The sequence below is a fragment of the Mustela lutreola genome, chromosome 18 (genome assembly GCF_030435805.1).
Source record: "Mustela lutreola isolate mMusLut2 chromosome 18, mMusLut2.pri, whole genome shotgun sequence".
Lineage (NCBI taxonomy): Eukaryota > Metazoa > Chordata > Mammalia > Carnivora > Mustelidae > Mustela > Mustela lutreola.
This window is the reverse complement of record NC_081307.1, coordinates 39,307,162-39,333,168: the sequence shown is the minus strand read 5'-3', so window position 1 is coordinate 39,333,168 and position 26,007 is coordinate 39,307,162. Positions and strand designations below refer to the sequence as shown.

The following is a 26,007-nucleotide window of genomic DNA, read 5'->3' as shown; positions in this document are numbered from 1 at the left end:
TGATAAAATTCCTGGATGCCTTCAACTGACATATTTTATGTGATAGTGGAAGTCAGCCTCTGCCTTCATTAGAGCAGCACAGCCATGAGACGCATCACACCCACTGAGAGGGCTAACAATTACTGGAGCCAAGCCCGGCTCTGGAGAACCTCCTTGAGTCAAATGAAGGAAGCCAGTGACAGACCGCGGGGGCGGGGGTGGGGGCGGGGGAGGGGGTTGGTATAAAAGGTGGAGCCGGGGGTGGGGGTTGGTATAAAAGGTGGAGCCGGCTGGTTGGTGATCTGTGGCCTAAAGCTCCCGGGTTCAGGGACTGAGGCTCATCACCAGTTAAAAGCAGCTTGCATCTTTGCTCGTTTTTCACCCTGGCCCTATCCTGCTTCCTCCGTTCTGTTTCTCCAAAATGTACATTAAAAAGAAAAGAAAAGAAAAAAAAATCACTTGAAAAAGAATCCTCCTCATCTCGAGCTCTGCTTCAAAGGAACTTGAACTAAAACACCAGCTCCTTAACGACACTCAAACTTTGTATCTTTAACCTGAAAACAATACAACTTTCCATTTGCTTCAAACTGGACAGACACTGCTAGGAAATCAAAAGCTTTTTGTTACATTTTAATGGAAAAATACTATATATATACATACACACACGTATATATACACACACACTTTCTGTGTGTGTGTATATATATATAACCATACCAACTTCATTCAGCCAGCCTACAGACAATTTTATTCTTTCTCTCGCCTTTTAAATATTACTATTGTTACTTGTCTTTTTCACTAATATGTGGAATTTAGGAAAAAAAGAGACAAACAACAACAAACCCAGGTTCTTAAATACAGAGAGCTCCCGGTGACCAGAGGGAGAGGGCGGTGAGGAGTGAAGTAACGGGGAGTCAGGTCCCGCTCACCTCACGCACCCTCACGCACGCATGTAAAATATCTGAACCATTATATTGTACACTTGAAACTAACAGAATGAAAAGTTAATATTAGATAACATGTTTTTTAAAAAATAACCATTGCTACTACAATTATACTTCTTCCTTCTTTGCAGGTATAACTTTTTTTTCTTTTTTAAGATGTATGTATTTATCTGAGAGAGAGACAGAGACCGAATGAACAGCAGGGGCAGGGGGAGAGGGAGAGAGACCCTCAAGTAGACTTCATGCTGATCCTGGAGCCTGTCTTGGGGGCTTGATCTCACAACCCTGAGATCCCAAGCTGAGGTGAGAGCAAGAGGCAGACGCTTGGCCGACTGAGCCCCCCAGGCTCCCCTTTAACTGCATTTTCAGTGTCAGCTCACTTTATCAGCCCAAACTCTCTACACCTGTCTTCCTTTTAAAAATGGGGAGATTTTAGGAGATGAGAACATTTCCCTCGCGCCTTCCTTCCTTATGCCGAAGCTCACTCCCAGTGTGAGTACCCACCTTGGGAGCCGGCAGATGTTTCTTGAACTAATGGAAAGGAATTCAAAAATCCAAAGACATGATACTGTAGTTATTATCTACACAAATAATAAGATAATCATAATGCACTGCATTAATACTGCCACAACTGGAGAGTCATCTCTAGTCCTCATCACAGTCCTTTTAGTAAAATGAATCATAACATTTTCTGAAAAAACAAATTGCATTGAATGTCATTTATAGTCGTTATTCTAGAACCTGAATGAGATCATTGTGAGGCTATAGGTAAATTTTTGCTCCATGTATTTTTTAAAACATCAACCAAAATTCATTAGAATATGGGAAGGTAATTATTAAAAAGAGGAGAAAAAAATTTTGGAGACAAATTTTGATCATACATGTTTAGGGCTGATTCAAATAGTGAAAAGCATCCCCACTGCGACATGTGAAAGTTTTCAACACAATATGCTTTAGAGTTTTACAGAGAATATAGCTGCTGAATAATGGAGAAGTTGTATCTTTAATTCAAAAGCACACAGCAGTTAAGGATAACAAATAGAAATTATATATATGTATGTATTTGAAAATAGCAGGCTTTTCAAATAACCCATGTATTACCTACCTGAAGTCAGAACCTGCTCTTCTACCATTTTCTGGGATCCCAGGATCCGGACACATGTCAGAAACCAACGCAACACCTCCTTGACTCACTGGAATAGAGAGAAACATTCTTGTAATTTTGTGTAGCTCTTGGAGAAATCATCAGAGAATAAATTTATGTTAAGCAGGCTTGATTCTTAAATTCTGATAACTTAAAACTGTGCTTTATTGAGAATTAAGACACTTTAGCTATATTAAAATGAATCTTTATTCTTATGTCAGAGAAAGTCTTCTCACCCAGTGAAAGGATGCCAGCATGGTTTAGTTAGAACCTTTTTCTATGAAGTGGGCAAAATTTAATTTTGAAAAATGCATTTGCTCATTATGGACAACTTTAAGACAGGTTACAGCAACAGCATGATGGGAAAAAGGAGTAGAGTCATGAAAGTGTCAAAGCTTACAGAGAAGAAAGCCTTCATCCACAATCCATGGATAAAGTGAAGAAACAAATTATCTGTTCATACCTATACAAGAGGCACCTTAAATAAAACTCCTTTTTGTTTTCAACATTGAACATGTTTATCACTGAGCCAAAAAACCCAAACACTGCTCTTTTATAGACATGCTGCTTTATTTCCTGAATCTGCTCCGGGAAGAGCCTTCCCTCCTATTGGGATGATGTACAGTCCTGGTACTTCAATGATTTTAAAGTACTGGCTTGCTCTTTGGGTAGGATAACTGCCACTCAAACACTCGTCCAATCCTATCTAAGCTGTCTAATGCAACCAAGGCAAGTCCTTCATTCTTTACAGAAATTTGCTCAACCATGGGCCTGTGACCCATTCCATTCAGAGCAACATGAGGGGAAGTCTGTAGCTATGCCCCTGGGAAGACATTCCAGGGAGCCAAGAGAGACCATCTCTGTTTTTATTTGGATCTTACTGTGTCTGGATTTTGAATGTGGAAGGTTTGGTACCATTTTGCTATGGGCCAAAGATGGGAACAATAATATGGATGGGATAAAAGATATATAGCAAGAATCAGGACCCTTGATGTCATAGTCAAGACAGAATATTTACCAATTCCAAAATTATCCTATCTCAACATCCTGTTGGATAATTCGTATTTCCTACAGCTTAAGCCCATTTGAATAGATGATTTAATTATCTGCATATGTATATAAAGGTAATAGCTGTATTTATATGTCCATAATACATGTAATATATAAATAATACTATCATATATGTATGTGTGTGTGTATGTGTGTGTGTGTGTGTGTGTGTATATATATATATATATAAAACTTCCCCACATATATTTTGTATGATTCAATAAGAAAGAAATACAGATACCTGGATAAGTATTGAAATCTTTAAGCATTTTATTAAAACTATGCATAAAAAAAGTGATGATAATTATATCAAAGTTCAGTCTCAGTTAGGATGAACCTGGGATATGGACATAATCCCACGTTAACTACAAGTCTTTCTAGAACACAGTAAATAAATGCATTCTTAGGAAGCACTTCGCTATTCCAAATTAGTCCATCTATATTCCTTACAGCTTTTACTTGAGATTTTTATATCATCTAAAAATCATTTAACAGTATGGTGTGAGAAATGGATTCAACTCTCAAACTTTCTTTCCCACACATTTGCTCTTCTCATGATCATTTAAAAATAACCCAGCACATAGGGCAGTGACATCAGTAATACTGTGGAATAGAAAGCTCCAGGCTCTCTTTCTGCCATGGAAACACCAAATAAAAACTACAGAAGGAATAAAGTAACTTTTTAGGAGCTCTGGATACCAGTCAGAGGCTGAGAGCCACCAAGGGAACATCCAGTGAAGAAGAAGCCAAATTCATAATAGCATAAGAGTTCATGAAAGTTTAACTCACTCTTACCCCATACCTTCCCTGACATGGCACTCATTTGTTTTTGTTTATTTGTTCCTGGGTTCCCTCACTGAGGATGAAGAAGCAAAGAGAAAATTGTTTGAAATATTCTGGTCTGTGGGGTACATGAAAGACTTTTTTCCCCCTTTGCCTGTCGTGCAGCTCATATGGGGAATAGCAGCCAGAAGCCATGGAAGGCATGGTGGCTGCTACATGGAGAAAGTGCTCAGGGACCACAGCTTTGCTGGCACCTGGGGTCAAGAAATTACAGGCAGAAGAATGTAACAGAATAGCTAAGATCCTGAGAAGCTGGAGTGAGGCTTTTTGGGGAAGTAAGATATTTTGAAGCATCTGAATGGGGGACTGGAAAAGCACACACACAGACCCAGATAGGACACATACCCAGACAAAACTAAGAAGACCTTTAGTCTTCATGCTAGGCTAGCCTGAAGGTTCAGTGGATCATTAATTTTTAAAGTCTTCCACAATATTCTGCAAAACTAGGAAAGGTAGCTGTTTCTTCCCAAAGCAGTTTTTCACAAAGATCACAAGGCATTCAAAAAATTGAAAAATGTGTGCAATTCAAATGAATAAAATTAATCTTTAGAAATAGTCCCTGAAGAAACACATGCATCAGACTTACTAGACAAAGACTTTAAAACAACTCTCTTAAGTATGAATTTTGAGAAAATTTGAGGAAAGACATAAATATACAAATGCTAGGAGCTACACAGATTCCAAGTAGGACAAACTCAAAATGGCTCACAGTGGGACACATAATCAAACTGTAAAGAGATAAAGACAAGGAAAGAATCTTGAAAGAAGAAAAAGAAAAACATCTCATCACCAAGAGACCCCTCCCAACCCAGCAGTTTTCTCAGCAGAAAAGTGGTAGGACAGAAGGCAGTGAGGGGAAATATTTTAGTGCTGAAAGAAAAGAAAAAAAAAAAGCTATTTACAGAGAATTCTATATTCAGCAAAACTTTCTCAAAGAATGAAGGAAATATTAACCAACTGAGCCACCCAGGCGCCCTGCTGAAGGAAATATTAAGACACTACCAGACAACAAACACCACCACCACCACCACCACCACCACCACCACCACCACCACCAGCAACAACAACAAAAGACAAATAAACAAAAACAAACAAACAAAAAAACTAAAAAAGCAAAAAGAATTCATTTCTTATAGGTCTGCCCTATAAGAAATGTTAAAGGGAGTCCATCAAATTGAAATGAAAGGACACTGGGCAATAACTGAAAACAATATGAAAACACGAAGTTCTCTTGTAAAGGTAAATATAGAGAGAAATATTTTAAAAATCCACTATTTTGTCATTTTGATTCACAACTCCATGTAAAAAATTCTCTACATGATTTAAAAAATAAATGCATAAAAATATTAAAAATGCATTGATAGGTATACAGCATACAGAGATGTGATTTGTTCATCAGGAGCACAAAGTGGTGAGGGAACAGTGAAGGAATAGAACTTTGTGACGGAAGTTAAGTTGGTATCAGTTTAAGATAGACTGTTGAAACTTTAGGATCTTATGTGTAATCCTCACAGCAACCACAAAGAGGATATCTATCGAATATGCAAAAAAGGAAATGAGAAAGGAATCCTAATAGGTCAGAAGGAAAATTAACTGGACACAAAGGAAGATGATAATGGAAGAAATGACAGACAAACCTGCTCCGAAAAACAATCAGGGGTTTGAAGGGGTGTGGGGTGGGAGGTTGGGGTACCGGGTGGTGGGTATTATGGAGGGCACAGATTGCATGGAGCACTGGGTGTGGTGAAAAAATAATGAATACTGTTTTTCTGAAAATAAATAAGTTAATTTATAAAAAAAAAACTGCTGTAAGGCAAACAGAAAACAAATAAACGTGGTAAAAATAAGTGCCTTCCAATCCGTACTTTCTTTATTTTTTTTTTTTAAGATTTTATTTATTTATTTGACAGAGAGAGATCACAAGTAGACAGAGAGGCAGGCAGAGAGAGAGAGGAGGAAGCAGGCTCCCCGCTGAGCAAAGAGCCCGATGCGGGACTCGATCCCAGGACCCTGAGATCATGACCCGAGCCGAAGGCAGCGGCTTAACCCACTGAGCCACCCAGGCGCCCCTGTACTTTCTTTAAATGTAAATGCAATCAATGATATGTGTGGTTTGAATTGTTACCTCTTAGCATTCATATGTTGAATCCCTAACCCCCATTCCTCAGAACGTGCATTGGTGATAGGGTTTTTGAGGAGGTGACTAAGTTAGAACAAGTCATTAGAGTGTGTGTATCCCAATAAAAGGGATTTCCTTATAAATGGAGAATTAGACACAGATACACAGAGGGAAGACCATATGAAGACTCACGGAAAAGAAAACCATCGACAAGTCAAGGAGAGAGCCATCACGTGAAACACGCTGCCAACAGCTGGATCTTAACTTCCTGCCTCCAGAATTCTGAGGAAATAAGTTTCTGTTGGTTAAGTCCCTCAATTTGTGATCTGTCGCTCTAGCAGGCTAATCTACTCCTCAGTTAAAGACATAGTTTGGCAAAATGGATAAACAACAACAAACCAGGATGCCACCATCTGCCGCCTACAAGAGACTCACTTTCTGCCTAGGGACAGGCAGAGGTTAAGGGGAATAGTGGCCGGATTCCTAGAGCCAGGATGTAGAACGCTGGTTTCTCAAGGCATAGGGAGAAAGGCCTCTGGAATTATCATTTAACATGCATAGCGTTTCAGTAGGGAAGCTGCGATGTTTCTGGAGAGGGATGGCGGTGACAGGTGAGCAACAATGTGAATGCACTCAAAGCCACAAGATCATATACAAAGAAGATATTTCATATGGTGAACTTCATGTTATTTGTCTATTACCACTGTTCTGTGTGTATGTGTGTGCATCCTAACAAGTTATAAACCTATGTCCTATCAGCAAATCAACTTCTATCAATCTGATAGCTCTAGAACATGCCCCCTTATCCACATTTTCACTTTTTGTGGTTTCAGTTACCTGGGGTCAACCATGGTCCAAAAGCAGGTGACCTAAATCCTAAAGCTATGTCACAACTCCTATCCATTCACCTCAGTTCCTCTCGTCATGTAGGCACTTTATCATCTCACATTATCACCAGAAGAGAAAGGGTGAGTACAGGACAATAAGTGATTTTGAAGGAGAGAGAGAGACAACATTCACATAGCTTTCATTAGATAATACTGTTATAATTGGTCTATTTTATTAGTAGTAATTGTTGTTAGTCTGTCACTGTGCCTGAATTAATAAAATTAAACTTTATCATATCTGTGTATATTTAGTGCCTATGGGGTCCCATACCGTCCATGGTTTCAGGCATCCATCTGGAATCTGGGAATGTATCCCTTACAGAGAAGGGGGGCATGGCTGCCCTACTTTTATCCCTAGCCCCATGGTTTCATAGTCTATACTATGTGCTAGGGCAGAGTTCTCAATCAGTAAGCAGTGTTCTCTTAATCAGTCTCTGAAACTTATTTCCCAAAGAGACCTCCATTCCCAGTGCAGAATATTACTTGTGCAATGTTTTTCCTGTCATCATCACTTAGATGTGTCCTGCTTACCCCCAAGCACAATGGTCTTTGCTGTGTCACATGAAAACACCCTCATCAAGGTAAGTGGGCATCTGCCGTAGTGTGGCTCTTACTTCACTATTCTACAATAACAAAGCGCTCTAAAACACAGCATAAGCCTTACAAAAAAGTTCTACTTCTATTTCCCCTTTTCTGTGTTTTCTTCCATAGAATCGTAATAAAAGGAAATAAAAGAAATTGGACGTACCCATCCAAGTCAGATCAAAACACTCTGGGTCTTTTTAAAGATCCTGTCAAAGTCCCTTATTTATTCCACAAAGGTTACTTACTTGGAATTCTGTGAGAGCACAGAATGAGTTAGACAAGCCTGAATGGCTTGCAGATGGCAGAAGATAACAGAAAAGTGATGAGAGGCTAAATGTAAAATATGGCTGGTTTTCTGAAACAGAGATAGGCTTTTAATGGGATAATGACAACAAAGACATGGTGACGGACAGGGTATGTACAAATAAGCAATAAGCCCCATAAATCCCAACTACCCATCCCATCAGCATCATGACCAATTAATTTCCCTAAGAACTGAAGCTTTAAAGCTAGAACGAGCGTGGAGCTCAGTCGATTCAAGCAGGATCCCCAGTGCCTCAGAGAAATGCTTTCAGAAGAGGGGGTTTCCCCGGTTGAATATCATTTTAACTCCAATTTTGTCAAAGTACATCCTTTCAAATCTCAGGGGACACAAGCCACGGATATTAACAAATACATAAAACTTTAGTCAAAACCTCACAGATAAAAATCAAAACTGGAAATATCCGATGGGTATTAACTAATACTAAGACAAGATGTAAAACTATGCAAATGGCTGAACAGATCCAGATTAGACAGGTTGTAAAACGCTTTAATTAACTGTGATTTAAAATGTGTAAATTATATTAATGTATATATATTTAAATGCCTTTTTCAAAGTATCTTGATTCATAATATCAAGATTCCCATGAAGTATGTCTAGCAGGAAGAAGATGCTTCTCCCATCAAATTATCCCGTTCCTTGAGGCCATGACTTGTGATTGTCAATTAAAATTCAACATAAATAAATAAAATTGAAAAAAAAATTTAATCTATTTGCAGCCAACTGTACAGCTAGACCAGTGCTATAGAGAAAGAAGCAACTAATAGAACAGAGGTATAAACAACTACATGTAGGATAAAGGAGATTACAGACTAATCTGTGAGGGTAAGAATTATAATTAGTGTAATAATTAGGCATAATTAAAAATAAAACACTAAGGGGCGCCTGGGTGGCTCAGTGGGTTAAAGCCTCTGCCTTTGGCTCTGGTCATGATCTCAGGGTCCTGGGATCGAGCCCCGCATTGGGCTTGCCACTAAGCAGGAAGCCTGCTTCCTTCCTCTCTCTCTCTGCCTGCCTCTGCCTACTTGTGATCTGTCTGTTAAATAAATAAATAAAATCTTTAAAAATAATAAAAAATAAAACACTAAGAATGATAATTACAATAATGATGATGATTTTAAATTTAAATCTACAATATCGGCTAGAAACCCCAAGGGTCACTTACATCCTGTGTGGGACTGAATCCATACACCCATTCTGTGAGGGGTAATAGTAAAGCCATCCTAAGAGAGAGAAGACTAAGGCCAGAGTCATGACTCTGTTGATCAAAAAATCCAGTTTCTTTTCCTTACATTTGCTGCGATAAGCTAATGAAACATTGGATATTCAAGAGCTTTGTACCTTAAAGTGAGGCTTTATATGATCTCCCTGATATGAGGAATTTAAAAGGCAGAGTGGGGGGTTTGGGGGGTTGGGAAGTAAAAAATGAAACAAGATGGGTTCTGGAGGGAGACAAAGCATAAGAGACTCTTAATATCACAAAACAGAGGGTTGCCAAGGGGAGGGTCAGGGAGAGGGTGACGGGCATCGCGGAGGGTGTGCGCTATGGTGAGTGCTGTGACGTGTGTAAGCCTGGTGATTCACAGATCCGTACCCCTGGGGCTCATATAAGACATTATATGTTAATTTAAAAAAAGATGTTACATAGAAAAAAAATAATTCTAGAAGATTCTTAATAATAATATCCCATTTATAAAGAAAAGACACGAAGTACCGAAAGGTGAAGTAAAAAGGTGTTTTCGTGGGTATCTGCAAGCACACAGACACTCGGGAAGCCGCATGCTTCAGGACGGGAGGCTTCCGCTCACGGACCATCTGGTGGCAATTTTCCTGTGGTAAAAGGACCAGGCTCAGTGGCTTTCCACAGTTGCCCATAAGCCATCTCCAGAGTACTGGAACCATGGCTTGGCCTGAAAATTAAAATCATCATGGAAGGTGCCATGTTTGTGCTATTGTTGTTAAAATTTAGCTTGTATAGCTTTGGAATAAATAATCCAAAATAAGAGTCATTGAAAGGAAATCAGATTCTTTAGTGACATGTCTCCTGGGATATATTACAGCATATTGTTATTGTTGATACTCATTTCTTTAGAGACCCAAGGATATGTGTCCGCTGGATCAATTCTGAGACTAATTCTAACCATTTTAAAGCTTCAGAGAGGTGACATGTTTTTAGTTGCATAACATAAAACACGTTGTTGTACAGAAACCATTCTGGTTGAAATTCCTTGGTAGCAATATCTCCACTCCATCAGTGACCTTTATGTGACAGATATCCCATTCCGTGCATATGTGTTTGAGGGGCACCATAAACTTCAGACCTTCCTGCTATAATCAGTTCGAAATAAGTCAACACTGACATTTCTTCCTTCTACATTTAATAGACTCAGTATTTCTTTACTGCAATAAAAAGCCATCTCTACTTCTTGGTACATTTCCTCGTTTTGATGCTCAAGAAGTTTTATCTCATCAAGAATAAAACTTATTTAGGTTAGCTCTTCCTAAAAAAAAAACAAACCACTAATTTAATTGTTAATCTCCAAACCATTTTGCTATTGTATTAATTTATTTCATTGAGGTATAACAAGATTATTTTTGTTTTAACAGAGTATCATGTAGGATATTTCCACATGCATAAGAGAATTTTGGGTAACTTTTCCCTGTTTCTGCTGAACATTTAGTCTTTACCAGTAGTTGGTTTGATCCCAGAATAGTAAGCAAATATTTACAAGGTTTATAGAAGGAGGTAAATAAAAATTGGTGACATTTGGATTATAAAGCCTTACAAGTGCAACATTACAGTTTTAAAGAGATAGCTTACACAGAAATAAATTACCAAAAACACATGGCTTTCATTTACTGTTTTGGATTTCAGGTTAAAGGATTGGCAATGAAATACCTCTCAAGCAACAGAACTTGCAGACCTTGTAGCCCCTTGTGTGAGCTTCTAGGATGACATTTTCCAAATGCCTAATTTACAGCACAGTGGGCATTTTGTCTGGACTCTGTCTCTTCCCTCATTGCAGTAATTCGCCAATTGTTGTTTTGCTTTGTTTTTTAAGAAGTTGAAGAGCTATTCTTTTCTTTTTTTAAGATTTCATTCATTTATTTATTTGAGAGACAGAGATCACAAGTAGGCAGAGAGGCAGACAGAGAGAGAGAGAGAGAGAGAGAGAGAGAGAGAAGCAGGCTCCCCGCTGAGCAGAGAGCCCGATGTGGGGCTCCATCCCAGGACCCTGGGACCATGACGGGAGCTGAAGGCAGAGGCTTAACCCACTGAGCCACCCACGTGCCCCAGTTTTGTTTTTTGTTTTTTTTTTTTTTTAAGATTTTATTTATTCATTTGATAGAGAGCAGGAGAGAGAGCCAGAGAGCACAAATGGAGGAACCAGAAGAACAAGCAGGACAACCAGTCTCCCCACTGAGCAGAGAGCCCAATACGGGGCTCGATCCCAGGACCCTGAGATCATAACCTGAGCTGAAGACAGCGGCTTAACCCACTGAGCCCCTCAGGTGCCCCAGTTTGCCAACTTCTAAAACACTAGTACTTGAATGTCCACTATTAACATTTGTACGTGTAGATTTTGCCATGTTCTCTTATTTCTAGTCTTACTGCCTACTCTTAAATCAAACTCTTAGTTGATAGCAATTCATTTTTAAAATACATTTTAGTTCCTGGGCAACAAGGAGGGGCAGTCAGTTAATCATCAGACTCTTGATTTCAGCACAGGTCATGGTTTCGGGTCATGAGATTGAGATTGAGCCCCACAGCAGGCTCCACAGTCAGCATGGGGTCTGCTTGAGATTCTCTCTCTCTCTCTCTCTCTGTACACACACACACACACACATTATATATGCACATACACATATGTGCACATACACATATATTTTTAGCTTCCAATGTAATAAAATATAATACAGAGGGCGTCTGGTTGGCTCAGTGGGTTAAAACCTCTGCCTTCGGCTCAGGTCATGAACTCAGAGTCCTGGGTTCAAGCCCCGCATCGGGCTCTCTGCTCAGCGGGGAGCCTGCTTCCTCCTCTCTCTCTGTCTTCCTCTGTCAAATAAATAAACAAAATCTTTAAAAAAAATACAGTAATGAACATATCATCAAGGAATGTTCAATATTTTAATGGTTCTCAACTGCACAACAATAAGGACAATCTGGCTGTCATTGAAAACCTTGTGTCTTTCTAATATTATTATAACCACCACCTATGGGGATCTTATGGTACAGGTAATTTTAAATACTCCAAATTCTCTCACCATTAACATTGCCTCTTCTAGATTGTTTTCCTGCCAGAGGGAAAAACCAGTACACTTCTTACAAGGGCTGTGATATTGATCATTATCCTTCGTACTGCTAAAATTACTATGGCAGTGAATGTTCAAAGTGGGAGTATTTTCCTCCTGTATCTTCAAATTAAACTGAGATGTTTATTTTAGTACTCAAATAAAATGAAAAATAAGAATATGTTAGTATAGAATCAGTCTAAACGGCCTCTGCAAATGAACAGCCCTGAAATTTCTCTGAAAGCTCTGGGGATTGACATCACAGCTATCAGTGACTCCACGCCACCCTGAGGTGTTTACTGATGCATACAGACAGACAGAGATGTCTCTGTGCACCTGTCTTGGCTCCCACAAAGGCATAGTGGCCATCATTTGGGGACTAGGAAGCCTTATCTTGGGTCCCACCAGTGTCATTTCTGCCTCAGTCCCGTTTTGCAAATTTAAGGACCCTGGACTTAGGATTCTTGAAATGGTTTAGACCATCTTAGAAATATCTCACAAGGTCCCTAATTATTTATGGTAAAGACAGCATTTGACCAGGACAATTTATGATACTTTGAATGGGATGTACCTTGCATGAGTTTGAATGATGAGAAAGATGATGGTAAAAACCCCATCAATGTATACTATGATTGAATCTGGTATATATCTATATCTGTATCTTTATATATATAAAGATACTTTACTTAAATGATATAAACCTTAGTTGTCATCTTAGATTTCAAAAATAGGAAATACATATCCAAGTGATGAGTACCCATAGAAAACTTCTCTCTCATGGTGGTGTGTAAGTGATTTCAGAATATCACGTTTAAAGACATTCTGACCGGGGTGTGGTGGCTCAGCTGGTTAACCATCAGACTCGACCAGCTCAGATCATGACCTCAGAGGTGTGGGACCCAGCCCTGCCTCGGGCTCCACAACCAGCAGGTGGTCTGCTGGAGATTCCCTCCATCCCTCTGCCCCTCCCCCAACTCTTTGTCTAAAATAAATAAATAATTTTTTTTAAAGAAAAAGGCATTCTAACACAGTAAATACAAATTCTATAAACATGTATCACATCTTTATGTATTTACCATATATATGTATTTCATATGTATCCCGCTATTAAATAATTTAGATTTCACATAAAATAAATATAAGTGGTCAAGCAAATGTGTATTTATAACTATATATTTGCTTATATAAAATAGTTTTGCATAAATAGTATTAATATTGATAAATCAATGCCACTTGATATCTTTTGTGAATCATTTATATTTTTTGTAATATATAACATTTATTAATATTTTCTGACAGTAATACTATATAATAAAAACATTTTTAAAGTATTTTAAGAGTTGATCAATGTTAAATTCTCTGAGAATTTATGCGATATACATAGTTTACCATTATAACTAATACATCAATAAATCAAATTGTTTTGGCCTCTTTCAAAATTCTCCTTATCTGAGCAGATTTGTATGGGTAATTTCACTCTGTGTATTATCCAGATGTTCTGAAAATGTATAAATAAGAAAGAGAACACAGTCTGGGACTATTACAAAGTAGATTTCTTGCAGCATGGCTGTGGTCATTTTGAAAATCCAAAAGTAAAAATACTTGGAAGAAATAACAATGATATATTATGTTCATAATGCTTCAATTTTATAAATTATGAATAATTAAGTTATACTTCTTTAAATCGATAATAACCTATCACCTGTAATCCTGATTTCTTGGATTTTCTAAAAAGATTTTATTTATTTATTTGAGAGAGAGCGAGAATGAGCAGTGGGGAGGGGCAGAGGGAGAGAGAGAGAGAGGCAGATTCCCATCCGAGCAGCAAGCCTGATGCGGGGCTTGATCCCAGGACCCCAGGATCAGGACCTGAACAGAAGGCAGAGGCTTAACCCACTGGGTCACCCAGGCCCCTCAGAATATGGGGGGATCTTAATTGGATATCACTAAGGGAAAGAAGCCAATCTGGAAAGACAACATGCTATTGATCCCAGCTGTTCAACGTTCTGGAAGAGGCCAAACCATGGAGAAACAAGATGATCGGTGGTTGCCAGGTGTACAGAAGGGGGAAGGATGGACGGACAGAGCACAGAGGATCTGTAGGGTCATGCAAGGGCTCTGAATGATACTATAACAGGGGATACATGTCTTTATACATTTGTCCAAGTCCGTAGAACATACAACACTGAGTGACCCCCATGTAAACTATGGGCTTTGGGTGATGCTGATGTGCCAAGATAGGTTCATCAGTTGCACCAAGTGCATCATCTGCTGGGGGTTCCCCCCATTGTGGGGGAGGCTGTGCCTGTGTGGGGGAGATACTATAGGGGAAATCTCTGTGCTTTCTTTTCAGCTTTGTTATGCAACTAAAATACTCCAAAAATCGTCTTCAAATCAAATAACAAAAGGGGAAAAGAAAGAAAATAAAGAAGAAAGGGCAGAAGCGATCGAGCGGAAGGAAAAGAGAACAAGGCGAGGATGAGGTTGGGGGAGGGTAACACAAAGAAAGAAAAACAAGGATTCTAACCTGCGCTTGAAGGACCTCAAGGCTTGAGGCACAGACAAATCGGGATGCGCCAAGAGGAGGCCAGGGGCTGCCGGAGAGGAGGCACCCTGCATGTGAACCCACTGAGTGAGGCATGGACGGCAGAATGAGTACGGGAAGGCCACACAGCAGGCGGGATCGCTTAGGAAGCAGGACTGACAAATACGGACAACCCAGGTCAGGCGCTGAGGGGACGTTCCCACGGTTATAATTTGAAAGTTAAACGATGAGCTGTGTATGCACATAGAGTCAAATAGATACATTTTGAAATATTTCATGTGAACCCTGAGTTAGATTTTTACTTTTGTAAGTAGTACCTAGCATGGGAGTTTAATTAATCAACATTTTTATGTTTCTTTAGGAAATGGAACTTTGGTAAACAGTGGAAGAGACACATCGAAGCTAATTTGGCAACATCTCTCCTACCAATAGGACAAAATTTAGTCCTGCTAAACCAAGGAAAGCAATCAGGTATCACTACTAAAGGACACAGATTGGAAAATAAAATATAGGGCTTGTGTTAAAAACATCACAGGAAATTACTAATTAAAAAGTTAAATAATAGGGTCCAGGTGTTTGTTTTTCAGTGCTAGAGACTGAAGTGCAGAAAAGCCAAGTGGCTGTCAGTCTGTGCTGGTAGCAGAGCCGGAATTGAGGATGGATGTTTTTTCTGGCCACAGGACCTTGGGTGAGCTCCTTCCTCAACGTCTATGAGCCTCTGTGTTCTCATCTGAAGCACCTACCATGCAACTTTCTTGTGAAGCTTTAATGGTGGTGTAGGCAATCTGCTGGGCACTGCTCCATAAAGACAATATTACTACCATATTGTCCCTTTCCTCTTCTCCTGCAAAGGCTCTAGGCGAAATTATTTCAGTGTGTTCTTTCAGCTCTGATATTCTGTGAGTCTGTCTCTAGGACTCTCATCCTTGGGGAAATTTCATCCAGGGATGTTATGAAACACGAATTTCCTTTATAAAAGATGAGGGAAGAGAAAGCCCCACACAGAAAGACTGCAGGTGAAATAATATTATACTGACAGCAACATGCACTTCTCATAAAGTAAAAAAAAAGAAAGAAACAAAGAAAGAAAAGATTATTTGCATAATGTAAGCAAAGGCTAAGAAATATAACTGGAATTGTCATTCAAAAACACAGGGTTTAGTGTCTTGTGACTCAAATAGATCTAGTTGTAGGGGAAATCAGGCCTTTCAACTTAGAAGTAAGTGGATTTGAAATTTTGTTTATACAGCATTTGTAGTGGTTTCCTATAGTGTTATTGTGTTATATTTAAAAGCCAACAAGACACGTTAACATATTTTTTTGAAGAGACTATGCATTTTTATTCATAAGAAGCAAACAATTCAAATGATGACTTCTGTGATATGCTAGAGCAATCCAAATCACCCTGGAAATAACCCTTGAAAAGAGAAATAGGAAGTTCATTGCGGCCGATTCCATGGAGTTCCTCACACCGTCCAGCAGCACGGAGACGCAGGCCCCACCGAGGGAGGCCCTGCCGTCGCCTCCTGGAGGCTTGACAAGCAGACCTCACGGAGAGAACGCCAAGCCATGAGAACGTAAAGCAGTGTGCAGCTCCAGCTCGGAATCCGCGCCCTGAGGAGAAGGACAAACAAGCCCAGGGAGAGGGGAGGGAGCCCCCGATTCAGGATGGGGTCGGTCAGGATGACCCCTGAAGGGCCGCGGCATCCCGGCTGACATTGGAGGGTGAGGGTCAGTTAGCCCTGGGCAGAGCGCACACCCTGACCCTCCAGGCAAGGAAACCGCCCACGGGGAGCCCTCAGGGAGGGAAGATGCGGAACGCGCACATCACAGTAGAGGAGAAGACCCCGTGCCCGTCTCAGGGCGGCTGGAGAGGAAGGAGAAACCTAGCTGGAAACCAGCGACGATGCTCGCGTGCGGTCTGCTCAGGTGAAGCCCTTCACTCGCTACTCCTGGGAGACTGGTGGGGAAGGTGGAGCAGAGAGAGGCGGACAGACGGAGGACGCCGTGCGCGGAGCTCAGACCAGACCTGGCCCAGGCTCGCATGGGCCGGTGGAAGAGCCCCTGACAGCGCTCATTGTGTTGGGTGGGAAATGGAAAAGATTTAGTGACTGACCTGGTCATCAGGATGGAAGAAAATGCATTGATGTGTCTGAAGAACTCGATCAAGGGGGTCATCAGCCCCTGTGCGGGGGCAGCGAGAGGAGAGCGGATGGCCCTCGCCCGGCTCACCTTTCCGCGTTTGCCTGTGCCGGGCAGGGGCCCGCGGCCGGGCGCTCGGTCAGCGACGCTGCGGGATGCGCGCGCCTGGACGCGGAGGCGCGATCTACCGAAACCGGGATTCGTTACCATAGCGGTGAAATTTAAGATCATGCGAACTGCTGATGTGAGCTAGAAGGGGATTCCAGCCCTGTTTCATCCTCACACAAGTTTGTTCTTGGCCTGGGCTGGTCCTTCGGTCTGAAATGCCCTCCCGCCCCATCTTCACACGACTGCCTTCTTCTTAGAGGACCGAGATCGGCCCAAATCTGCGTCCCGGAGAAGGTCTCCATCACCATCCCGGCTACGCTAGCAACCTCCACATGCCCCGAGAACCCGTTACACTATCGAAATTACACCTGCTGTGCACTTGGGACCCGCCCTACATCCCAGAAGTCTCTTGGTTGCAGAGATTTTTCTGTCCTATTAGTCGGCCCCCCAGAATCTCGCGGGGACTGGCACACAGTAGGACCACACTACCAATGAGCTGACCGCTGATTCAAGAACCAACAGAAGCCGGGCAACAGTGGAGTCTGGGGCAGCTGAGCATGTCGAGGTCAAGAACCGGTGGATAAGCAGCAGGGCCCGAGGAGAGCAGACGGAGAGGCAGAGAGGCGCACGGAGTGCCAAGGGAGCTGGGGAGAGAAGGCTCACGACGAGAGGGCCGTGCACAGTTGCAATGAGGCTAGGAAGTTAAGTACACAGGAGATTAAAACATCTCTATCGGTTTGACCACACTGGAGATCACTGGTGATCTTAGCAATTTCAGTTCAGGTCAAATAATGAAAAACCACAGTCGCTGGGTGCAGGAAGGGGACTTAGCTGTCCAAGGGAAATGTTCTAGTATGGCTTCTGAGTAAATAAAGTATTCTCAAAGGATTTATCCTGAAGGGAACTGGGATTTTTCTGCCTCAGGTACTAACAGGTGCACAAGTGACCCGAGAGACTTGATCTATCTTTAAAACTTGAATTCTCGCCTGCTGCCAAGATCCTCTGGCTCTAGCTTTGAGAGACCAAGGAAGGAAGCAGTCGGGGAGAGTCGCCTCCTCCTGCCCTTTCAAAATGCAACTGAGCAGCCCTCAGGTAACGAGCTGCAGAATTAGAACATGGATTCCACAACCTTGGGCAAACCCACCAGCAATTTCCCACTATTTGTATAATAATGTGATTATTTTTCTATTTAGATTTTGTTACTTTTTTAAAAAAAAGATATTTATTTATTTATTTGGCAGAGATCACAAGCAGGCAGAGAGGCAGGTAGAGAGAGAGGAGGAAGCAGGCTCCCCGCTGAGCAGAGAGCCCGATGTGGGGCTCGATCCCAGGACCCTGAGATCATGACCTGAGCCGAAGGCAGAGGCTTTAACCCACTGAGCCACCCAGGCGCCCCTGTTACTATTGTTCTTATGATCACCAGGAGAAAACTGAGCAAGGCTTTTCTTTACAATTCTCAGTAGAGAAGACTGATATAATATAAATGCAAAGCTTATTGCAAGTTTAAAAATACTTAGGCAGTTAAGAAAAAAAAAAGCTACGATTTCTAGTACTAGCTTGTAACTGTGTGGTGCTACAGCCACTGCGCTGAGGAAAGGTCAAGTGTGAGGTCCGTGAGCTTATTGGGCGTTCCCTTTCATGCCCACAGTAAGAACAATATCCTGCCCCGGGACCTCTAGCCCTAACCCCTCTCCCTGCTACCCTCACGGAGTTAAAAGCCAAAACTTAAGACTATCCCTCGGGATATTTTCATTTTAATAAGAGATGATGATGATGGTGATGATTTTGTTTATTTTACTGAGGGAAATGCCAAAGTCTTCTACACACATCTCAGTTAAACTGCGGTGATGAAATCTCCGATTGTGGTAGATGTTGCTGGTGGCTGAAAGCAGGAAGGCTGCCTTATTTTACTGCATAAATGACTTGACTCTGAATCACTAGAGCTCCTCCAAAAATAATTAATTTAAAAGGACTGTAGCTTGGGGTGCCTGCGTGGCTCAAAGGGTTAAGCCTCTGCCTTCGGCTCAGGTCATGATCTCAGGGTCCTGGGATCGAGCCCCACATCGGGCTCTCTGCTTAGCAGGGAGCCTGCTTCCCCCTCTCTCTCTCTGCCTGCCTCTCTGCTTCCTTGTGATCTCTGTCTGTGAAATAAATAAATAAAATCTTAAAAAAAAAAAAAGGACTGTAGCTCTAATGAGTCATTTCAGTAATATTTACTTATTTATTTATTTATTTATTTATTTATTTTAGAGAGAGCGAGAGTATGAGGAGGAGCGGCAGAGGGAGAGACAGACTCGCTGGCGGACTCTGTGCTAAGTGCAGAGCCCATAGTGGGGCTGGATCACAAGCCCCTGAGATCACGTGCTGAGCTGAAATCAAGAGTGGGAGCTCCACCTACTGAGCCACACAGACACGCCTTTTTCAGTAATATTTAAAGTATGGAAATGACTCCAATTAAAAAAGAGACAACAGGAAACGTCATGACTAGGCTTCAGTGTCTCTCTTCTGTCTCCTTCCGTCCCCCTCCATCTGCTGTCCCTGTTCAGGTGCAGGGAGGGCTCGTTCTAAGGTCCAAGACAGTCATTAGACTGTATTTCTGCCTGTCATCCTGCATCAGGAAGGTCGTCTTCCGAGAACAGTGGAGGACAAAGTGAAGCAACAGGTTTTTTTTTTTTGCATCATTGCAAAAGCACAAATTCCACTTTAAAAAGAAACACACACACACACACACAGCTTGAAAAGTGGGTGCTTTCAAACCTGAGAGCTGTTTTTCCTTAGTGACAACCCTAGTATCTGGGTTTTTTTCTGTTTTTGTTTTTTTTTGTTTTTGTTTGTTTGTTTGTTTGTTTTCCCCATCTGGTACTTTTAGTGTTAAACTCTGTGCCTTGTTGGATCCCTTCACTAATTTATTTAAGAGTTGTTGATATCTTTTTTATTCCACTTTCCCTCTAATTCTCTATCACCAAGGATATTATAGACTGCTAAATTCTTGAAAGTAATATATGTCATGAACACTCTTTTTCTCCCAAAACCTACATAAAACACAACTTAAAATGTCTATATTGAGTATAATACAAATTACAATGACAGTAAAAGAAACACCTAAAAGTAAGTTTATAATACAGAGCCTGGAGGCTCAGGAGGGGAAAGACTGAGACGCTGTGTCAAAGGTATTATCAGGAATGGCACATTGTCTTTCAGACTGACAAATGTGTAAACAAGGTGAGATGAGACAGTGAATGAGTGCCTCTTTCCGCTGTATGGTGCAAATAAAGTCTGACATATGCAAATACAGGTGTGTTCCAATTCAGAAGTGCAAAACAAATGTTATGAAATCAAAATAGAGTGCAGAACCATACTGGTTATAAAGTCACATAAAAATCATACTTAATTTTTAGCCACGAATGTGCATTCTAATTTTGAAAGGGTGTGTTGATATTTCCTAACAAAAAAAATAAATGTTAAAGGGATATACTTTCCCAATGTAAGACATAAATGTAAGACATAAAATAAACACGTTGTATATCAACCTGAAATGATTCAATGACCCCTAAATTTAAAAATATCATTCAAAACTATTTGTTGTCTTTTCAAGAAACATAGGTATTATTTCTCAAGGATCCACTTAATGTATAGCATGTAAGCAGCTACATGCTTCAAATTTCCATGAAAATCAGAAAAGCAAAGTGATATACTTATTCAAAATCATTTAAAACACATAGAATTGAATCATTCCATTTTAAGAGGATTCAGTATGAAATGTGACCATGAATATACATGTCCCTTATTTAAAACATCTATAGATCATTTTCTTCTGGTACTTAACCCAGTGTAATGAATGCCAGCCAGGCCTGCTTGTCCTCACCTGCATATTGAAAGTTTGGACTTGACCTCCCCCAAGAGGTAACCTGTAAGCATTTGGAATGTCCTCCTGCCTGATAAAGTATCTTTGTTTACCAGAGCCCTTGGGCCACGATAGAGGGTCTATGCTAATGGTGTGATTTTGTGGAAAACATGGGCCACATGGCCACATGGTATCAGCTTGACCTCTGCAGAGCCTGTAGACTGTAGGAGCCATGTGGGTGGTCCATCATGACTGTGGACAACAAGTCTCTCTGGTTGGCAATACTCCATATGTGCTTGTCACATCTCATTGCTTGGAGAAGCAAGTGCTTTCTACAGAAATTCAGATGGGACAGGACGACTGGACATTCACTTTTGATCTCTTCTGTACTCAGTCCTAAAAGTTTCTTCCTTCCTTTGACTTTAGGCTATGGCTGTTTGCTGAAATAAGATCTGAATGTGAGTACAATGGCTTTCCTGAGTTTTGTGAGTGCTTCCAGCAAATTATTGAGCCTGAGAGCTATACTTGGGACTATGAAGCACATTACCAACTAAGAAAACAATAGGTATAATAAGTACTCTGCTTAACTAGAATGCCTGGTTCAAATCTTTATTTCAGGAACAACCCACTCTTGACTAACTCATAGTGATTGCTACCCTTTTTATCTTTGTCTCCAAAATCTGGGGTTGGAGTGGGGGTGGTGTGTGACATCTTTAGGAGTCTATCTAAGCTAAAAAAAAAAAAAAGTCATTTTATGCATGTTATTAGTTGTTCTTGAAGTATGTGCATGTGACTTAACACTGGCCATAAAATGTGAAAAAAAAGTCTTTAGGTAAAATACTCTTTCTCTTAAAAAACATGATGCAGGGGCAGTCCTCCTAGTCTTAGTCATTGGTGCACATGGAGATTTGAAGCCTGGAACAGCCTCTTTGCAGCCACAATAGGATTAGCAGACCCAAAGAAGGTGGCAGGAACAGATACAAGGAGGGTCTTCTGACAATGTTATTAGGTCCTTGTATAACTTACCTTGGAAATATTCTACTTCCAGAATTGTAGATCCATATAATGATACATTTTTTAATTGTTTAAGCTAGCCTTTGATCTATGTGATACAATTTATTTTAAGTTATATGATTTTCAGTCAGAGGCAAGCTAACTGGAAAGTAGGTTGCCTTACTTGCTACTTATGTATGTATCTTTGGGAAAGATTCATACACAGTGTTTGTCTAGGCATGCTGTAAAGTCAGGATGGCAATTATACATATGTTGGAAGATTGTTGTGAGCTTTGGCATCATAAAGATCTGAATTCAAAAGTCAACTCACCTTATAAAACTGAATGAATTATATTATCCCTTTCAATCTGTTTTTTGGTCTTTAATAAAGGTAATAAAAGAATTGTTCCATGCCCTTAAAGGTATCTAAGAGAAAGAATACATTCACTGGTTGGCTTTCTTCTGTACCCAGATAATACCTTACCAAAATAATGTCTAATATTTAATCATTTATTACAGACTGATCACCATTGTAAACACTTTCCAAATGTATTATTTAATAGAGAAAGGTCTCTACGGACCCTGTGAAATCAGGGGATGAAGAAACATCTTTGGCACAAATAAATGAAGTAATTTTCCTAAAGACACAGAAGCAATGAATCAAGGAGCTAGGACTTGAACCCAAGTGTAGTGAGTATCACACAATACCTTCCTGACGGTAACTGAGGCTTTACTCCCCGAATTTCGCCACACTTCAAGGAACCATTGCTGCAAATTTTTGCTTCTTGAACTATGGTTTTAAACATCATATACCAAGACAGATAGATGATGGATAGATAGATGGTAGATAAATACAAAGATAAACAAATACAATGTCAACCATAAACAACCATGTGAGCTGCTTCTCCAACCCCAGTCTTAGACGTGGCTTTCTCTGGGGAAGTTAGAGCAAGAGCTTCGAATGTTGATTTTATGGGGAGAGAAAGATCCTAGTCTTGGTCCACCCCTAACCCACAAGCTTCTCTTGATATTCCAAGCCCGGAGACCTGATGAGAACCATGAAAAGCTTTCAGTTATATCGGAGATCCAGGTTTAAAAAAAAAAAAAAAAAAAAAAAAGGAGAAATACTTGTATCTCCCTCTGGTGTAGCCTGTGGAAAGTGTCGAGACTCTATAAGATCCTCTTGCCTAGGAATTTATAGGAGCAGGAGAAACATGTACACTCTGTGTCTAGAAAGAATGTTTCTCTCTGTAATAGAAAGTCAACAGATAAGAAACAGGCTCGTGGTCAGAAGAAGGAGAATGTAGCCAGGAAGTAGAGAGCCTAGAGCCCATCTTCAGGGAAGAGGTAGTCTCTGGGTAAAGAACAGAGAAGGGGAATGTGAGCCTTATGCTGCTAATTTCATAAAAATTATAAATGTGCTCAATATTTAATACTTATTAATAATCATGGTGTGTTAGATTTGTCCTTACTTGTGAACTTGTGAAAGAGAAAGAAAGCAACACAATCATATGTTAAATAAGCTTTGTGAAATTTGATAGCATCTTTTTAAATTCCCTATATTGTTTTCATGTGCATTCTGTGTTGTGTGTGTGTGTGTGTGCACATGCGTGTGTGAATAGTGGCCTTAAAGCTGTCATTAATCAGGCCTCTGTGGGCCTATGAGAAAGCCGAAAGCAAAGTTGGATTCAAGTAATTGCAGAAGGTTCTCAGACAGTTTCTCAAAAAATGCACATTTAACATGAAATGGGTAATCACTTTACTGGAGTAAATTGCCTCTTTCAGACTTTCCATTTGGCTTCTTCTGTGTGACTCATTAATCCCCACGCAGATCCAGGGTAGGGAGTGTTAGCAATTACCAGCCCTCTCCTCCAGATGGAGAAACAATGAGTCGCTAACAATAGAACCCAGAATCCCCCGTGGGGACATTTCATTCACTACCTCATGTAACAACTTCAAACCGAGTCGATCTTAGAAGCAGTAATAAAAATCTGGTTCTACTCAAAACCCACAGACTTCCTACTTTGTTATTAAGTGGCTTCTTATGACTCTGTTTTTATCTGACAGGATGTGGAGACACTTGTTACCATGAAGTGTAACTGGGTTCTTGGCTACGCTTATTTATTCCAGTGCAAAAAGAAAGAAGCATGGGAAATGACGAAAATCCTTTAAAAAATCATGATTTATACATCAGTTTTGAAATGCTTCTTATATCTCAATAAGCCATCACAAGATTTCTGAGAGAATACTAGTATTTATATTCATGTAAGAATTCCAAGTAATCCTTCACTTGTAAGAGACAGGGTCTCGGCTACACGGGAACACCTAACACGAATATCTCCCGTCCCCACACTCACCATGCAACCACCCATCGCTGCACAAACCCCATCCGGGTGACATCCCAGGGACCAGGGCATTCCTCCGGCGACCCCTCCCTGCAGAGCACCCTAAGTTTCCCGTTCTCGGTAGAGCTCACTACAGCCAGGTTTCAGGCAGAAGCAATAGATGTAAACAGCTCACGTAAGAAATAGAAACACTGAATAAATTTCCAACAAAATGAGGTGAGCGCAGGCATCCTGAGACACAAGCAGTCCCAAAACACAGGGACGCACCTAACAGGATCTCAAAGCCAGGACACCTGGAGATTCCCTTTTGATAACTACAGCCAGGACAAGGGTATGGTAGATAAAGCCCGTGCTGCTGAAAAGTGGAAAGTCTACACTTACATAGGTGGGTAAGCAGAACCAGAGATAGATAATATGTATATAAGATACAATGTACACGTTATACATGATAAACTATATATAAAATTATATACAATATATAATAAATTATGTAATGCATGATATATATTTTATATTCAAGCATAATTTATATTCACCATGATGTATATAAGTACTATGTGTGTGTATAGTGAATAGAAAGTATGTTTGTTGATAAAAAACAAATTTTATATTATGTATTACCAGTAATTCACATATACTTGTATGTATAATACATAATTACATATAACATATGTTATTATCTGATATATTAAATTACATAGTAATTATATATAATTATATGTGTTAGATAAGTGTACATAATTACATGTTATATAATGTATATACTACTATCAATTTTACTACTATCAATTAACTTTTAGACTTTCCACTCGTGTTGGCCACAGGTGCTTTATCTACTGCATCCTGTGTGTTTTGCGTATCGCCCACGTGTACTTACAGACATGAATATAAATATACAAACCACAGTGGATATGAAAGTTTAGGGGCACGAGGGATAGAGAAGGTGCAGTACGTGACTCATTGGAGTTTCAGGAGCCGATCTGGAAATCGGGAAGAGGCAACCCTTAAAGGCACGCTGTGTGAGATCCAGATCCAGGAAGCTCCAACAACCCAGCAGGAAGAATAAGATGAAACGGCAGTCACTGTGGGACGGCAGCCAAGAAGAAGGTCCTAACAGTCACTGAAGAGGCGGAGGGAAGGGGGGAGAGAGAGGACAGAGCAAGTGGGGAAGTGGGTTCATCAGACACGTAGGCTTTTGGCACCAGTTGGTGCAACCACTGCCTTTGGCTTTCCCAGTCTCTCTGGAGTCTTGGCCTATCTGTCAGCAACAGAGAGGAAGGGAGGGATCAGCTTGGGATCAAGTCCAAACCATCATGGGAATTACCAGCTAATCTAGTTCATGTGCTCGTTCAGTTAACTGGCTTGGTTAGAGTTCATGGCTGGGCCAAGGACGGGAAGCCTGACGGGACTGCGGCTTTGGTGGAGTTGAAGGTGGTAGCACGAGAATTCCCGGCAAGGAAGGAGAGCACGTGTTATCACCTGGTCTCCAAAACAGCTGGAAACAGATATCGAAAACCAGTGGAATCAGACATCTGACTTTTATCTCTAAGGAGGTGCCCTGAACCAGCAGCACCAACCTTACCTGTCTACAGTCTTAAATTGTAAACCTCTGTCCTGGAGCCCGGTACTAGCCGGAATCCTGCCATCTGCGACATGAGCTCATAGCCCGTTAACCTTTTTACTGCACAGAATCCCGGGTAGGACACAAACCAGTGCAACTGGTAGGACCTCTCAGACCAGTAGGGCAGGCAGTGCCCAGACACTCGTCCTCGCAAGTGACAACCAGTGGACTCAGATGCAGTCTCTTAGAAGCTGCAATGGGTGCTGAGACACAGCGATGGACCCCGATGCAGGACAATGTTCC

The 26,007-nt window shown here is 40.8% G+C and overlaps 1 protein-coding gene across 2 annotated transcripts in view; it reads right to left on the bottom strand.

The window, feature by feature from the left end:
• The window catches only part of CSMD1 (CUB and Sushi multiple domains 1), a 1,947,613-nt gene that overhangs the window by 579,967 nt on the left and 1,341,639 nt on the right, over positions 1-26,007 (bottom strand). For both annotated transcript variants that reach the window (XM_059156007.1, XM_059156008.1), the window contains exon 8: positions 2,029-2,116. In XM_059156007.1, the coding sequence (XP_059011990.1) occupies positions 2,029-2,116 (88 nt within the window). The remainder of the gene's footprint in view (positions 1-2,028; positions 2,117-26,007) is intronic.